The 17,559-nt window shown below is 38.4% G+C and overlaps 1 protein-coding gene across 2 annotated transcripts in view; it reads right to left on the bottom strand.

Moving 5' to 3' along the window:
- Window positions 1-6,762: 6,762 nt before the first annotated feature.
- LOC107298299 (zinc metalloproteinase/disintegrin) overlaps window positions 6,763-17,559 on the bottom strand; it is a 51,418-nt gene continuing 40,621 nt past the window's right edge. The window contains exons 7-15 of one of the 2 annotated variants that reach the window (XM_029286489.1): window positions 16,854-16,910; window positions 14,595-14,666; window positions 13,469-13,638; window positions 12,296-12,380; window positions 11,715-11,842; window positions 9,692-9,869; window positions 8,853-8,933; window positions 7,674-7,798; window positions 6,763-7,224 (exon numbers count right to left, since the gene is read on the bottom strand). In XM_029286489.1, coding sequence (XP_029142322.1) covers window positions 7,694-7,798; window positions 8,853-8,933; window positions 9,692-9,869; window positions 11,715-11,842; window positions 12,296-12,380; window positions 13,469-13,638; window positions 14,595-14,666; window positions 16,854-16,910 — 876 coding nt within the window. In that variant the 3' untranslated portion in view covers window positions 6,763-7,224; window positions 7,674-7,693. 2 annotated transcript variants of the gene reach the window in all.

A 17,559-nucleotide genomic window follows, 5' to 3' on the forward strand; every position in this document is an offset into this window, starting at 1 on the left:
TATTTTACTTCTGAAGGAGAGATCATCACTCACATCAGTAGACAAGGAAACGTCTAGATCATCTCATATTTCTCCCCTAGGATAATTGTTCTTCATTTCCAGGTGATTCAGATTAATTCTGTTTAAATTATTATTGTCTGATCTCAGTTTTCCTTTCTCTGAATGTGGCTGTGTTTGCTGTATTATTTATAAAATATGCTATATTTGGACTGCAGATTTATTTAGTTTTAGCATAGTTTTATTTGCTAGAACTAGAATTTGTCTTTTTCCTTTGTATGAATTGGTCAATGACTATAAGAAAGTTTCTGGACTGATCGATAACTAGCTACTCCAGAAGCCAATTTTCTGTGTAAATTATTTTAGTTGTTCACCATAACAGCCCGAAAAATAGGTTTCTGACACATATTGTATATCTAACACACTTCCTCATCTAAATTTGCTTTCTTTTTTTTCTTTAGCTAAGTCCAAGTTTTTTTTTTCTCCATCTCTTCTTCCACATTCTTGGTAGTGAAATATGTTAGGATTCCCAATCTGTTCTTCTCCTCCACATGGTCCCTCATTTGGTAAAATAAACATTATTTATTTTTTCTTCTACCTCCAGTATGAAAAGAAAACCGATATGGCAACCTTTGCTCAGGAATTCACTATCATAGTCAAAACATTTTTTTTTCTGCCTGCATTTTATTCAACTGGGTGAATGTATGTAGAGGTATATGTACTCTGTGCATAAGGATTATTCTTTCAGAATATTTTGCCTTACCTTTACTAATTGTCCCTTAGACTTCCAGATATTGCTAATCAACTGGGCATCTCTCAACAGCCCTAAGCAGTGTGGTCAATATATCTAGATTTTAATTTAATAGCATCTGAAGGTCTTAGGGTTTCCATCCCTTCTACAAAATTCATTAAGACTTATTGCCAAATTTTCAGCTTCAAGAATCCTTCAGCCCTCTTTGCTGATGTAGCAGTTCTTGTCTAGGTTGAAGTTGCCTCTTGGATTCCCTATTTTATCATGCATGCTGTTCTTTAGAAGAAGAAGCTTCGGACATCTCAATGATCTGTTTGTTTTTTTCATTTATATTAGGAGTGAACCTCTTGAGGTCCTTGTATTAGAGGTAACAATCATAAATTCTTCTCTGCTTTGAATGAAACAAATGTCTTGGTTATGTGTGCTTGACAGGCCTCTTTAATTGTAATTGCCAGCTTTTAGTGCTCCTGGACCCATGCAATACATCCCAAATTGCAGCTTTATGGGTTTCTTGGCAATCCATCACCATGATGGGCCATGACGATGCATTGGCAGCTGATCTCAAGGTTAGTGAGAGAACCTCAGAGAAGTATTTTCTCCAGGAAGTTAATATCCATTTCACCCCTCTCATCAGTTGATAGAAAGGTCTTTACAAGCCAAGAAAAACTGAAAATATTTTCGTGGGCACAGACTTTGCAGGGTGAAAGCCCTCCTGAGTCACAGCGTCAATAGAAAAGGAAAGACAACAAGGTTTCATTTATCATTTATGAGCTGTCAGTAAGATGTTTTCATCTGGATAAGAGGAAGATGTTTACTGTAAACGAGAAGAAGTGGTCCTTGCCAAGCCACAATATTCCATAAGTTGCAGCTGCCATTTCCAATACACTTACAGCATTGTTGCACTGGGATTNATTAAAGTCTTATTTTTCTTGGAAAGTGGGCATCAAAGAAAGAAGGGCCAGATTTAAGTCTCTGGAACCATGACCTGTCCCTGGAGACCTTTGAATATCAGCACTATCCACATTGTGCAGCTTCCATTGTATAATTACAGACCTGTTGTCAGTTGCAGATAACCAAGAGCAATCATAGAACAGAGAACAATGGGGTTGGAAGAGACCTTGGAGGTCTTCTCTTCCAAGCTCTGCCCAGGGCAGGAGACCCTATAGAGACAAATGGCTGTCCAATCTCTTCTCAAAAACCCCATCTAAGCCTAACAAAGTATTTCACTAGTTGAGAAAACTTAATGCTCATACTGTATAATCTGTCTTCAAGAAACACATATTAAAAACAAGACCAGAAAAACTTAACAAATAAAAGACATGGGGAGGAATTTATATCTGCTGGGCTAAAAAAGATTAATGGAGTGGTTTTATATATAAGCCCCCAATTTAAACCTAGGCTACTTTGATCAGATAAATATGGTAGATTTGTAACAGTGGAAATTGTATTTAATGGAACAAAATCAATAGTGATTGGTCTTTATATGCCAAATTGGAATAAAAAGCAATTTCTTTGAGTACTTTATGGACCAACTCTCGCCTTTTTCATATGAAAATTGGCTTATGTTGGGGGATTGGAATGGTGTGACTTTGCCACTTTGGGATAGAAAATATATTAATGGAATCAAACCCTCCCAGGGTAAATTACCAAAAACATTCTTCGAAATGATGGACAATTTAGTGCTAGTAGACTCATGGAGGCAATTGTAAAGGACTGTAACAAGAAATTACACGAATATTTTCATAATAATCTCGGCAAAGGGACAGACCTGTCTGAAAGTGTAGTAAGGCAGCTATGAGGGGTTATTTTATACAATATAATCAGTTAGAGAATAAAAAAAATCTCTGGAAAAGACCCAAAAGATATTCGACACAGTCAGAAAGAAAGAAACTGAATTGCAAAAGTCACCTGTGGACACCTAAGAAAAATAAAATTAGGCAAAGCCCCTTGCCCAGATGGACTTACATGTCAATATTATAAATGTTTTGAAGATGAACTTCTGCAGCCATTAAAGAATATAATGAATGTTATATTACAAGGGAGAAATGATACCCCCAACCTGGACAGAAGGTAATATTGTGTTACTTCCGAAGGAGGGTCAGTATGCTATGTTGATAAAGAACTACAGACCAATCTCATTAATAAATGAGGATTATAAACTATTCACTGAGATTTTGGCAGAAAGACTAAAAATGTTTTACAGATATATATTCATGATGATTAAGCTGGCTTTCTTCCAAAAAGACTGTTAAGGAATAATGTGAGTAGTTTTTGAATATTATTGAATATTTAGAGTATCATAGTTTTAATATTCTTAGATGCTGAGAAAGCCTTTGACAACTTAAATTGGGCCTTTATGTTTAAAGTCCTGCAAGAAATGGACTTTAGTGGGAATTTTATTAAAGGGGTCAAGGCTGATTATATATCAGAAGAAGCACAAAAAATTATTAATGACAATCTAACTAATTCATGTGAAATTCGTAAGGGTACAAGACACGGATGCCCATTGTCTCCACTGCTGTTTATCCTGCTGTTGGAAGTTCTGAATAGAGATATTGTGCAAGATGGGAAAATAAAAGGTATAAATTTTAAGAAAGTATTTTATAAACTGAGGGCCCTTGCTGATCATTTGGTGATATTTCTGCAAGAGCCAAAACATAATATAGAATATTTGATGAGGAAACGAAATGAGTTTGGGTACTTGGCTCATTTTAAAATAAAGAAGCAGAAAACATCAATGTTGATTAAGAATATGACCTCACAGGATGGTGATACACTGAGTAAAAAGTTTGGTTTTAAGGTTGAGAAAAAGGTGAAATATTTGGGGGTTATGTTAACAAACTCAAACACAAAATTGTTCAAAAATAATTATGTGCCTCTCTGGAACGGTATTAAAAAAGATGTGAATTATTGCAAAGAAAGAGGGGGTTTGAGTTTACCTGAAATTGTACTTTGACGCTTGTTGTTTGGTTTGGCTAAAATAATGGGTGAACCTTCAGAATAAGAGGTTACTGGACGGCCATGGATTAAGGTATGGCTGGCACGGTTACTTGTCGTATGACAAAGTTAAAGTGTTGATTTCAACAATCATTTTGTTAGACGTGCCATTTTGGAGTTTGGAATAAAACAAGGTTTTCTATGAAGGTGCCACTTTGGGTTTCCCCACAAGAAGTCTTTTTTAGAAAAGAGATGGTGATGAGGCTGAATTGGTGGACCTATGGTGAAATAATTAATTTTACTTTGGGGGAGCCTACCCTCAGATCCAAGGAGGAGCTAGAATCAGAAGGTCATGTCTGCCTTTGGTTCACATATATGCAATTGAAAGAAAGATTTAATCTAGGCAAAAAGAATCATGGGTTTAGTTGTGTTAAAAATGAATCGGAAATCCTACTGTGTGGTAATAATGAACATATTATTGCTAAAGTTTATAAATTGTTATTGAATTTAAATCTGGAAAATGAACAAGTAAAACATTGTATGATTCAGTGGGCAAGGAATTTTTGGTATAATGTAATGCTTGAACACTGGGAGAATATGTGGAATAAAAGATTAAAATTTACTTTAAACTATTAGTTAAAAGAAAAGTTTTACAAGATGATGTACATTGGTATTTAACACCAGTTAAGTTATCAAAAATGTATAAAGGCATTTCAAATGAATGTTGGAAATGTAAAATGTAAAGAGGGGAGTTTTACCATTTATGGTAGATGTATGATAAAGCAAGAAAATATTGGAGTAGGATTCATATGTTAATACAGAAAATTCTTAAAGTGAATATGGAAAGAAAACCAGAAAGTTTTCTTTGTGGGCTAATGGACAAAGACCTGAAAAAAAAATAGGGAACCTTGATGTTATATAAGTTGACAACAGTAAAGTCACTCTACGACAGGGGTGTGAAATTGCTGACCTGTGGGCCAGATGCAACATAGTGAAACCATGCCCTCACCATTGCCAGCAATTACAAAGATGTTGTGATATGTTTGACACCCCTGCTCTATGCTCAGAGATGGAAGACCACATCGATTCCCACAATGGAGGAATGGTTGCAAAAACTGACGGAGCTAGCAGAGATGACTAAATTGATTGTACTAATTAAAGAAAACTACATGAATACTTTTATTGCTATGTGGAAACCAGTTCTGGACTTTGTGCTTGAGGTGGAAAAAAATGAAATTTTGACTTGAGGCTTTATCGATTTGATAGATTTGTTGTTATCAAAATGGCTAGTTTACACTATTTTGTAAAAGTAAGTAGTTGAGGTTTGATGTTGATATTCTATTTTACTGCACCAAAGGAAGTCAGAAGTGAGTTATCTGTATTGTTCCCAAAATCTTCTGGCCAAAAGTGAGATGAAGAACTATCAAACAATCTTACTGATGCAGTAAAAAAATGTAAATGTTTCCCCTGCCAGTTGTGTCTGACTCTAGGGGGTGCTGTTCATCTCTGATTCATAGCTGAAGAGCTTCTGGGGTCATGTGGCCAGCATGATGATATGCAGATAGAAAACAAATATCTTCAATGTGTTTAAGGGTGCAGTTGAGACTCATGCACAGTAGGAATCTGCAATTGGGGATTTTCCACCTTTTTGAATCCAGAGAATCTTTACTAACAGTCAGCATTTAAAATTGTCATAGAATTATAGGTCTGGAAGGGACCTTGGAGATCTTCTAGTCCAACCCTCTGGCCAAGCAAGGAGACCTTATACCATTCTGGACAAACAAAGGCCTTGAAAAGCTCCAGTGATGGAGCTTCCACAGCTTCTGGGGTCAAGACATCCCACCCATTAATGGTCCTCACTGTCTCTGGAGATTCTCAATCATCCAGGTCATGGTTAGCCCAAAGGTGCTGTTCAAAAGGCAACTGGACTTTCTTGGTTGTTGTTGTTTTCTGAATATTTAAAATAGAGATATTAAATCTGAAGGTTTTTTTAGGTATTAAGGACAAACCAATTCAAAAACGTTATCACTTTATATGATGACTGCTGTGAGGATTGTACTTGCTAAGCCCTGTGCTGACTGTGGAGGAATGGATATTAAAATTGTCTGAACTAGCAAAGATGGCAAAACCAACTGCTTTGATCAGACAATGGACTAGACAGGATTATTAGAGACTGGAAGCCGTTGGTGGACTTTCTACCTGTTGAGTACAATAATAGATGGATTCTCTCATCTGGAATATTTGTTTGTTTAATATAGTAGTTTTGTCAAATAAGGATGGGAAAGCTTATAACTATTTGTAGACCCATTACATAAGAGAAGGAGAACCTATCATTTTTTTCAATGTTTCAGCATCTAGTCGGGGTGGGCTCTTTTTGTTCCATGTCTGATATGAATGAAGGAGAACATAGATGTCCCGGATAATGTTGCACGATCCAATCTGGGTCAGTCACCAGGACCAGATTTTGTCTCCTGACCTTTCGGACTCGTGCTGGACACAGAGAGGGGCTCTGAGGATGGGCTCCAGCATGAGACTGGAAGCTTGGAAGACGAAACTTCTGGTCCTGATGACGGACCCAGATTGAATCCTACAATATTAGATATATTTAACATTTAGGTCTCCACACCGTTTTTTGTACCCATTAAAAAAAACACTTTATTTTTCCTTTTTCTTCACTCTTATGTTGGAGGTTCATTATTCTGTTTCTCTGTTTTCATTTTATTTGTGTTGACAAATGAAAATAAATATTCTTTAAAAAAAGGGAAATATTTTGCTTCTTATCCAAGAAGCTTCTTCAGTTCTTCACTTGGCTGAGAAGTGAAGGATTTTCATGGGAAAAAACCCCAAGAAGGTCCTTCTGCCTTTTGAAAAGCACTTTTGGAACTGTGTTACAATATGTGGATTTTATTTATTGTTAAAGGCTCCTTCTGAAACAAAATACTATCCCTTGAATTTTCTGGATAACTGTGAATAAGTTCCTTTAATGCCAGTAGATAATTCACCTCAGGAGTGTATGCAAGTTCTTAATGCGGTTTACTCCAGCAAATCAGATTTGAAAAATGAGCCTTTACAAAATGCAGAATGAGAATAGTGAGTTTATTGATGGAAGCAGTTACATCTTGGAAAGCCAGCATGAAATTTTGGGAGAGGAAGCATTGACTTCGAATACACCAGCTCTAAAGGCAGAACTTGTTGCATTAAATGTACTTTGCAATTGGCAAATGTAAAATGGCCATTTTTTTTTCTTGACAGCAAAAAAGCTCTTGGTGTTGTACATGCCCATGGAGCTTTGTGGTGGGAAAAAGGTTTGATTACAGCAAGAGGTAAACAGATTAAATATGGAGAAGAAATATTGCGGAATTTGGATGCCATCTGGAAGCCAAGAGTAGTTTACTAGTAGGATAAAGACAGATGGATCTCTTTGGACTTGAGGGAAGTTGAACCTTTTGGAAGAAGGATCTCCAAAATCAAATCTGAGAGAAGCCAGAAGTTGATTAGTAGGCTGTAGTCACAACAACACACTGCCTGTTGCTGCAGACCTGAAAGTCAAAGCAAGAGATGATCAATGGAGTAAGACAGCACTTTCCAAACTAACCGAAAATTCTTTCAGGTTCATATAGTATAAAAATCAAGGGGAAGTGACTCCTGATCCTTCAAAGTAAGCTTTGGGATTGCTTCATTGTTAGGTCACAACAAGCTCTGTCCTGATTCTCTCATTTCTCTCTTCCACCTGAGTACAAGGCTCTGAGAAGGCCAGGCATTTTGTTCTTGGAAGAAAGAAACAGCCCTGCGACATTGACCTCATTTGTTGTGGTTGCTGTTTGAAAAACAAAACAAAATAACAACAACGAAAAAAAGGCTAGATGGATACTTTTTCTTCTATGTAGATTCACAGCTTTCAGCATTGATCGATTGCAAAAAAAAATTAGTGATCACCCCTTGGAATCAGACTTTACAGCACACAGATTGGAGGTAATCTTTTACTAACCATTCTATCTCCATTGTTGTTTAGCCATAGAGGCCATTTCTGGGACAGTCAGCAGATTGGCCAGTGCAGCGGTCATCCGGGTTATCACCCCTTGCTCTCCGGCATATTGTTCTTTTTTTCTTAAACTGTGGGTGAGAATCAAAAATACTCCAGCTATCACTCTTCAGCAGCAGAGATCAAAGAGTCAAACCATGGTTCACAACACATTTCAAATCCTCCTCTTCATCTGTCTTGAGGATCACCAAGCAAGGCATCCCTGCCCTGTTACAACTGTGTGTGGTGCCTAGAAGTCCCAGTCTGTCTTATTTGCTACGGGGAAATGATTGCAATGAAAGGCTCAATTCCTGAAACACAGGTTCTACCTGTTGGCTGACCATAAAGGGAAAATCAATTGGGCTGTCATGTAAAAGCAGCAAAAAGTGAATTGCTGAACTTCTCATGATATATTTTTATTTCTTTACATGGGAAGAAGCATTCATAGAATTTTCTGTCACATGCTGAAAAACACATGGCTCCCTTCTCCTGCTGTGAAACTAGACTTGTGATGGAAATATGCAAATAACAAAATGTTTTGGTCCACTTTGCTCAAAAAGTTCATTACAGAGTCCACTGGGATCCCACATAGAAAGAAGGAATGAGGAACTAGCACCTCTCTTTTCATGGTCCTGCAGCACCTCCAGAATGCGCCAGCAAAACACCTGAATTTGGAGCTTTAGAGCGCAGGTAGAGAACTTAAAGGGGGAAAAGGGCAACTTTACTTCCAGAAGTCTCCTGCATTTATTTCCATCCTAAAAGGCTCAGAGAGAAAAATGTCACAGCATTACCGGAGACCTGTTAGAAGCTTCCAGAAAGTTAGGAAGCTGAGTTAGGGCACCAATTTCAAACATAGCCTATCCTTGTTTAAACTGGGTTTTCTCAGTCAAAGAACCAATATATTATTTTCACAGACATGATTTAACATGCCGAAAGAGTGCATCTGAGATTGAGACAAAGCTGAAATTTTGTTAAATTATCCTCCCTATGGATATGTTCATAAGGGTAAAATAAAATGGAAGAAGGGATAGGGATAGGGTTGAAATGTTTTGATCATAGTAATCAGCCAAGAGATATTACATTTCTATATGGCTAGTATGGAGCAGAGTAAAATCTCTCCTGGTGTTAAAAATAAACAAGTCTTACTCTGCACTGGTCACAACACAGTCCTTCTGCACACTGCGCCCCTGGTCTCAGTTTACAGGTTGCAGCATCGCAGCACGGATTCTGAAAACCAAAACATATCAAATGATATCATAGAATTTTATTTTTTAATTGGTCTATTTTGAAGAGGGAAATTTCTGCAATTAGTTCTTTCTTATGGGTTCATGCTAGCAAATGCACAAATTGTTTGTTATTGCACATAGATAATGGCATCTGTCTGTGAAAGAGCCTTATTTGATATTTCCTAGGTGAAAAGAATAAAACAAAAATATCCTCATCTCCTAATTGTGAAGCCCACATAACCTACAGCCCCATTCCTTTCTTATTCATGAGGGATTTTCTACTCATCATGCCAGCCCTTGAGGTAGTCCAGAGAAGAAGCACCAACCATGAGTATTAACACTACCCTGATTGTAAGGTTACCGTAGCAGAATCTTTCAATATTGAAAGTATATTTCTACCATCAGTTACGGGAGAAAGCAGCTCAAGAAAATAGTGGGACAGATAATGTGGCCATATCAACAAAATAGGAGTTTTCAGGAGGAAAGGATTTTCTTGGAGTTGTCAATCACCCATTTTTAAAAATACACCATCTTCCCAAAATAGTAATGAGGTACCAGTTCTCCATTCCTCTAAAACTGGTTAACCAAATCTAAGAAACCCCTTCATACATGACTGCACATAAAGGGCAGAAACCTATGCCATTCACAAACCAACATCTTGGATGGCTCAAACCACTTAGAAAGCCAGATGATTTTTCAAGGATTCCCGTTTTTGAGAAAATTCTGCATATTCTTGTTGATTAAAAAAAAAAGACTTACTTCAGGAGAGCCACAGTCACATTCTTCTCCCGCCTCCAAAAATTCATTTCCAGAAACTGGAGTTGAAACAGTATCTGTTCTCAAGGGTGCATTGAGAATGCATTGTGGGTTATCATTAGTAAGAAACGTCTGGTAATAATCCTTACTACAATCGCTGAACAGTTTGGATTGTTTATCGCTGTAGAGATGAACCAAAATAAAACCATTACATCATCCATATTTGCACTAGGAACAGAATTCATTGCAAAACATATAAGGAAAAGGAATGACTAATGAAGAAATGCAGTGATTTGTTTCCCTCTAAAGCTAACAAAATAGATAAGAGAACCCTTTGTAGCCCTTGATCTTAGTTCCAGATTATGCTCCCTCAGTTTTAATTCCACTAAGTTTCCCTTCTTTTTTAACAAAATAGATTTGCAATGAGAACTCCATGTGATATTAGTTGATTGAGCTGCATCTTGTGTTTGAGTGGGCTGCCTTTTATTTTCATTTTTAGTCAGCCTCTCTGTGGAAGGACAATAATATAATTGAAGGGAAAACAGTGGAATTTTGATCCAGTTTTCCTTTTCTTCTTTTGGAGGGATTGTACTTTTTATAACAATGAATAGAGAGCTAAGTGTGCTAACTCTCTATTTTCTTAAATTATTTGTTGTTCATTTGTTTTGTTGAATCAACAACATGCCACTGAGCTCTGAAGCTGAATACTTAAATAGATGCAAACATGGCATCCTAAGCCCAGCAAAGCACCTTCCTAATGTTAATTCAAATCATTAGGAATATAATCATTGCAGGGGGTCGAAACAAGAACGCAAAGAGAATCTGCTGATGGCCATTAAATAGACAAGGTGGTCTTCTTTCAATGTCAAATTTACACCAGACCCCTTTGGTGGGGTTAATTGAGCAAAATTGTTTTCTAAGCAAAGTCTTCTGTACAAAACACCACGAAGTGTGTAGAAGTATTAAAGAGTAATCACGATGCCCAGAAATCCTTCAGGAAGGACAGGAAAGGCTACTTGGCATTCTCCATACTTCCTGCCCTCCTTGCCATTGCATGAAATGGGAGGCAATGAAGTCCGAGGGCTTTAGCCGAAGAAACCAGAAATTGATCAACAGCTGGGATGCTCACTGAGCCTACACAAAACGCTTACACAAAGGTTACGGGGAGTTTTGCAACAGACAATTGCTGAGAAGATTTTGCTTCCTTTTTCCTTTTCTTTTTCCTTCTTGATGAAGTAAGGCCTAAACTTGCACCCAGAAGAAAATATTGGTAGTCCTTGACTTGCTGTCACAACTGAGACCAGAATTTCCATTGCCCAGCAAGCCAGTTGTTAAGTGAGTCGTGCTCAGCTTTACAACCAGTTTTGTCACTTTGTTAAGTGAACCACACAGTCATTAAGGGACCCAGCTTGCTTCATTGGCTTTGCATGTGGGAAGACAGCTGGGAAAGTCACAAATGAGGATCCCAGGAATGAAGGATGCTGCAAGCGTCATAAATACACGATTCTGTGACTGAAGGGAGGCTGTGATGGCTGTAATTGCGAGGACCGGTCGTGAGTCACTGTTCTCAGGGCCAGTGTAACTTCGAACGGTTGCTAAACAAATGGTTGTAAGTCAATGACTTCCTGTACGTTGCTACCTGCTGATTTCAGAAGACTGCAATATATGACAGAGATGTAACATATTCTACCTTGATGAAAGGGCGAGACAGGAAAACCCAAGGATGCTAATTTATCTTTTTCTTCCTGCTTATGCTTTCTACGCTGTTTCTTTAAACTCCAATGTTTTGGAGGAAGCTACTGAATGATGGCTATTCAAATTCTGAGGACAGTTCTACCTTTTTAAATAGGACACATTTTAACTACACATGGTAAGGTGACACACAAATGACCATAATCCTCCTTTTTTGTAACTCCCCGACCATTTCTTTTTTGTATGTTCTCAATATATTTAATTTAACAATTAATTGCAACCATTTAAAAATAAGTTGATTGGAAAGACATTAAAAGTTTCCTTCAATCCTTACCTTATCACGGCAGACATAATGCATGTGTCACATTTACACTTATCTTTATCATCGTGTTCCATGCCCAGATTATGACCGAGCTCATGGGTCATTGTAACTGCAACCATAAAAACCTTTGAGCTATGATCCTGAAGATAAGAGAATACTTTGTTTATTGTTAGTCCGCCAAGAAACTGAAAATGAATCCAATTATTATTAGCACTAGGTGGCTAAAACTGGTGACTAAGTGACCAATTTTAAGTGGAGGATACCATCTTAGGATTCCTCTAGCTCTTCTGAATGTATCTGCGCCCACCAAGACTCCAGAACATACACAAATACATTCAGAAGGAAACTTTAAAGCCCAGAAGCCACAGCACAGGAGAAGATCAAACTTTATGCATCCATTTGCTGTCTGTATTTATTCAGTTACTAAAACTTACAGGCAACTTCAGGACCTGGAGATGTCAAATCCATAAATAAATATGGATGAAAATGACGTGGATAAAAAAATAAGAAGAGACTTCATTTGTAAAGAAGTTTTGCCTGTATGTAAGTTTTCACTTGAGTACAAATAGATAACAGGTATCTTTTGTACTAACCTTAACAACTGCTACAGAATACTTTTCATCGCACATGCGGCCCACGTAAGCCCATCCTATAGTGTTTCTAGCGAAGTTAGTGTCCCTATAAGAAAGAAGGGCAGGGGGATAAAAATTGATAGAAGGTAGAAGCATGTTATGTAGTCTTAGGGCAGACATAACTACTCTCAGAAACCGTTTAACTAAGCAGATCTGTTAAAAATATTCAGGATGCATTTTCACTGTATGGTAAAGTCTGGCTGGTGTTAGCATGAATTAGGTTGGGGAGAGGGGTTAGCATGTTGTCTGAATCAAGCCGTTTGGGTTAATTTAATTCCATTAACTATGCAAACCCCAAATACACATTTAGTTAATAGATTTTGTCTATCAATTTAGCTGTGAGATTATTGAAGACTAGATGATTTGGGGAAAAGTGATTGGGTGGAAAGTCAAATCACCATCTGTGGGAAAAGTAAAAAGGATATTTTTTTTGTATTTTTGTATTTTTCTGCCCTCCATCTAGTTCCTATTTCATAAGACCTACTTGTTATGCAAGTATCCTGTAAGATTGCTTGCAACACAATTATTATTTGTGCAATATCTTATAGATATCATGTCAAAGCAGGAATCATCAACAATAAACATGTCAGTTTCCCACTCATAAAATTGAATGACAATATATAGGCTGATGGGGTGTGGAACTGAGCAGTGAAGACAGTGGGCTTGTTGACTGGAAGGTGGACAGTTTGAGACTTAAGTTCTGCCTGACGCAGAGAGCTGCCGTTACTTGCTCCAGATCCTGCCGGCCTATCAGTTCAAATGCTCGCAAACATAAGTAGATAAATAGGTACCATTTCGGGGAAGGTAATAGCACTCCATGTGATTTTGTATAATGCAAGTGTTCATTTACTTGGTGTAGAATGGGAATCAAAACATTATTTAATTGAATTAAAAATGAATGTGTAAGAACAGCAAAAGTGTAGCAGAATAATCATAATAGTTTCAATTTTAAATCCAGGTTTTTCACCTGCAATCAGTCAAGGCCTTCTCAAAACCAGCTCTCATCTACAAAATAAGTGGTTGACTTTGATTCAGAAGCATAGTTCACACATGGTTTAAAGCATAGAGCAGAAGCTCTGTGCAAACACTAACCTCCCGGCCACCCCCACTCCCTTTCCCCACAATGAGACGTACGTGAGTAACTGAGCATGATCATGATTTTTCTTCTTCAGCAAGACTCTCTCTCTCCAGTCTCCAAATAAGCCCGCAGTAGTAGGCGCGTCTGCCTGCACGGTAATGAAATCTTTTTCGGACCAAACGTCTAGGAGAGCCAGTGTTATAGCAATATTCAGAGGTCTGCACATCTGTCAGGTGGAAATGGCATCAATCAGAAACTCAAACAAAAGTAAACCTTGAGAAACATTTCAAGATTAAAAAGCAACTGACCTCTAGGGACAGGTGAAAAAAAAATAGATCTTAGATATCAATAGAAGAGAAATCTCTGGAGCTCAAGGTTGAAGTCCTTGGTGCTCTCTGAGTTTGCTGCTTTGCTTACTCATGTGGAGTAGTCAGATAATGAAATGTCTGCAAGGAAACCACCAAGCTCAGACAGCAGTAAGGACTCTATACTGTATATTGGGCAATAATAATAATGTATTAAGGAGGAGAAATAAATAACATAATAAAAAGAAGCAGGTGATTATTCTCTGTAATCAGGAACAGAAGAGTAGGAGGACTAAAAGGAGAGTTGACTCATCAATATTCCTATTCTCTCCCTGTTTCTAACTGATCATCCACAATGAAAATGTAAATAAGGCTAACAGAAGACTGCAATACGGGTGTATCTCCTCCTAAGTAACCACAGTCTACGTCAAGTTGAGTTCCTCTCTCCAGGTTTCTTCTTGGGGATCAGTTTCATAATCAACTGAGCTTGGAATAGGCTGACTCTGTCCATCTCTTTCTAATCTCCCAGTTCAGAACCATTAACCACAGCCTGAAAGAATCCAGCTACAGATATAGTTCTGATGGAATTCTTGCAACACTTTTGGATTTGCATCCTCCCAACACAGTGGCTGTATTCCCATAAGAGGCTTATTAACTTAGTTACTGAATTAACCCATTTTCTGGGATGGCCTCACATGCTGGATCACCAGCTGACCAAATGACCTAGTTTGGCCTCACTCAAAGCAACAAAAGATAGCGTTCTTGTAGAAATCCATCTTCTCTCTATGTGTGTTGTGTGAACACAATGAAAATCTGGGCTGGGGCTGAGAGAAGTTTAAAATCAACAAGTGAAATAATATTTGCCATGTCCTCTTACCTCATTTATATTGCTGACCATTTGATGTACCCTTTTTCTTATCTTTTTAAAATTGCTACTGTATTTGGTGTACTACAGAAAAGATAAAAATGTTAAGATGAGATTGTAATGGAAAACCACGATACTTACATCAGAAGACAAGACCACGAAGGGTTGGAGAACACAGTTTTTTATTTGCGCAAAGGTTCAGAGTATTCATACGACAAATTCTGAACACCGGGTTATTCTCAGCGTGTCATTCTTATACAGCTCGCCACCCACGCCTAACCCAATGGATGACTCCTTATCTACCTTTAACACACTAAAAGAGGGAAGTTTCTATCTTGAGACCAAACACATAGGAAAAAGGGAAGTTGATACAATTGACAGAAATGTCCCTGTGTCAGGCCAGCCTACGTTTAAGCTTGGCCAACCTACCTCACAGAAAATCCTCAACTTATGCCTGCTCCACTTAATACCATAGTTCTGGGTCCCATAAGCAGAACTAAAATGCTTCAACATACACCCCAATGGAGTAAGGGGCACACTTCCACCACCACCCCATAAGCCTCCCAGGGTACCAGGCAAGACAATAGAGGAAAGGGGTGAGAGGAAGGTAAGGGATCCTTCCACTCGGGATAACACTGGGGGTTCCACTTGTTCACGCTCGGCCCAGGGAGCCAGAAGATCACCGCCTCCGATGGGAAATACGAACGCCACTCACTCTCTACTGGCATAGGGTGCCGGACACTCACGGTCACCTGTGGGAAACTCAGTAGCCTTTCACATCAAGCATTCACAACAGTCCTTCCACCTTATACCAAAGAGATTGTGATCAGTCCTCTCCCCCGTCCCTGCTTACAGGGAGGGATTGTTTTCCCATCCAATACTTGGCTGCAGGCGAATCCTTTGTCCTCTAGTCGGCTGGAAAGATGCCTGGTCTCCTTTCCCTTCACCTGTGGTTCTTGGAGTGGCTGACCGCCGTTGCTGGAGCCCTGTGCCACAGGGAAGTCCCTTGGAGTAAAAGGTCCGATGGCGCCTGGGATGTTCCCCCTAACACTACAGGCCCCTGGCAACAGGGTGAGCCCTCCAGAGAGCCCCAAGACTCCTTGTAGTCCTGCCGCGGTCGCCAGATAATTGTAGTGGAAAACCACGATACTTACATCAGAAGACAAGACCACGAAGGGTTGGAGAACACAGTTTTATTTGCGCAAAGGTTCAGAGTATTCATATGACAAATTCTGAACACCGGGTTATTCTCAGCGTGTCATTCTTATACAGCTTGCCACCCACGCCTAACCCAATGGATGACTCCTTATCTACCTTTAACACATTAAAAGAGGGAAGTTCATATCTTGAGACCAAACACATAGGAAAAAGGGAAGTTGATACAATTGACAGAAAACCACACTGCTCTACACGAGTAATATCTTACACCATCTGAGACGTTCGGTTAGCATTTCTTGTAAAAAAGGTTTCTTCATAAAATTGCACACAGGTCATCACACTCAGCCAGTTTATAATATTAGTTAATGCTTGCAGCACATCACCTCTGTTAATTAAAATGTTGTTTATAGTATTTTTCCAACTCTCTTAATATCTATATCTCTTAATGGCAATTCTCAACCGCCTCAAGATCATAATTATAGGAAGAAGGGAAAGAAGGAGGGAGAGAAAGAACATATTAGTGAAAGGGTCATTGAATTTGTTGATGTAATAATATTTTTTATCCAAGCAGTCCAAAGAATTCTTTTGTGCTGATTTTTTAATCTACATTTTTGTCATTAATATATTAAGGTTTTTAACTTTTCAGCAGCATACATGGGCTTTTTTCCTGGTTGGAGAAAATTTTGGTCAGCCTGCTGAAATGCTTTTCTAAATTGGATGCTATATTTCCATGTTCAGAGATGTGTGAGATAAGCATTTTTCACTACACATCATTTTCTTCGTGTGTTGTCAATTTGGACAACCAAAGAGTGCAGGAATGTTTCAAAGAAACCTACAGAACTGTTTAACCAGTGTGGGATAAAAATAAATTTAGATGGTATCCAGGAAGAACAAATGTGCAAATTAGAGTATATTTACAAATGACTCTTAACTTTGTAAATATTGGTTGGGTCCAATAACAAAAAATATCAAAGTTTATGATAAAGCACATTTTAAGAGACAGCCAGTTAGGATATTTGTTAATCTCTTCAAAAATGCCCACATTAAAAAAGGCAGAAACAAAATGCTGTGCTCAATGCAGAAAGAAAATGGAGAGATATCCAGGATACTTACCATTCCATGGTCCACAACTATTGCAAGCTTAATGTATCTTTGGGGGAATCTTTGTTGCTAAACAGAACAATAAAGAAAAGGCTGTTTAGACATGTTGCTCCCAGCAGCCAACAGGAATGTTGGTCATCATCAGATAATCAGAAAAGTGCTTGTTTTAATCTCTGGTCAAAATACTTGAACTTTCAGAAATATTGGTTCTTTCAAGAAGACATTTATAGGAAGACAGCTTGTTAAAATTTTAGCCCTGAGCCTTGAGCCCTTCGGAACTGGGCCATGGAAGTGGCAGGTGAGCGCCTGCATCTCCACTTGCATGACCAACGAGTGAGCATGGGTGGGTGTGCTCCATTTGCATGAGTGGGTGTGTGTGCCCACTGCTCAAACAAATAGATCTGGGTGCACGCATGACCCCGCTGCTCACGTGGAACCATCCCCTCCCCCCCACCTGTCCGCAAAGCTGGAAAGGTTGGGGAACTCTGACTTAGAGAAAGTACTGACAAAGTTTTGAGGAAAAAGTACATTATGCAATGGATTGTCAAGCACAAACAAAAGTGGTCTCCTTTAATAAAAATCACTTTCTTTGTATTAATAAGGTGTGGCACTTGTTTCCAGTTAATTTGTTTTTGAAATTTATGATGCCTACATTTAAAGATAAAGGTATATATGAATACCTAATTCTGAACCAAATTTAATATGAATAAGAACAGGC

Source organism: Protobothrops mucrosquamatus, unplaced genomic scaffold (assembly GCF_001527695.2).
Source record: "Protobothrops mucrosquamatus isolate PMUCROS unplaced genomic scaffold, P.Mucros_1.0 scaffold3860, whole genome shotgun sequence".
Classification (NCBI taxonomy): Eukaryota; Metazoa; Chordata; class Lepidosauria; order Squamata; family Viperidae; genus Protobothrops; species Protobothrops mucrosquamatus.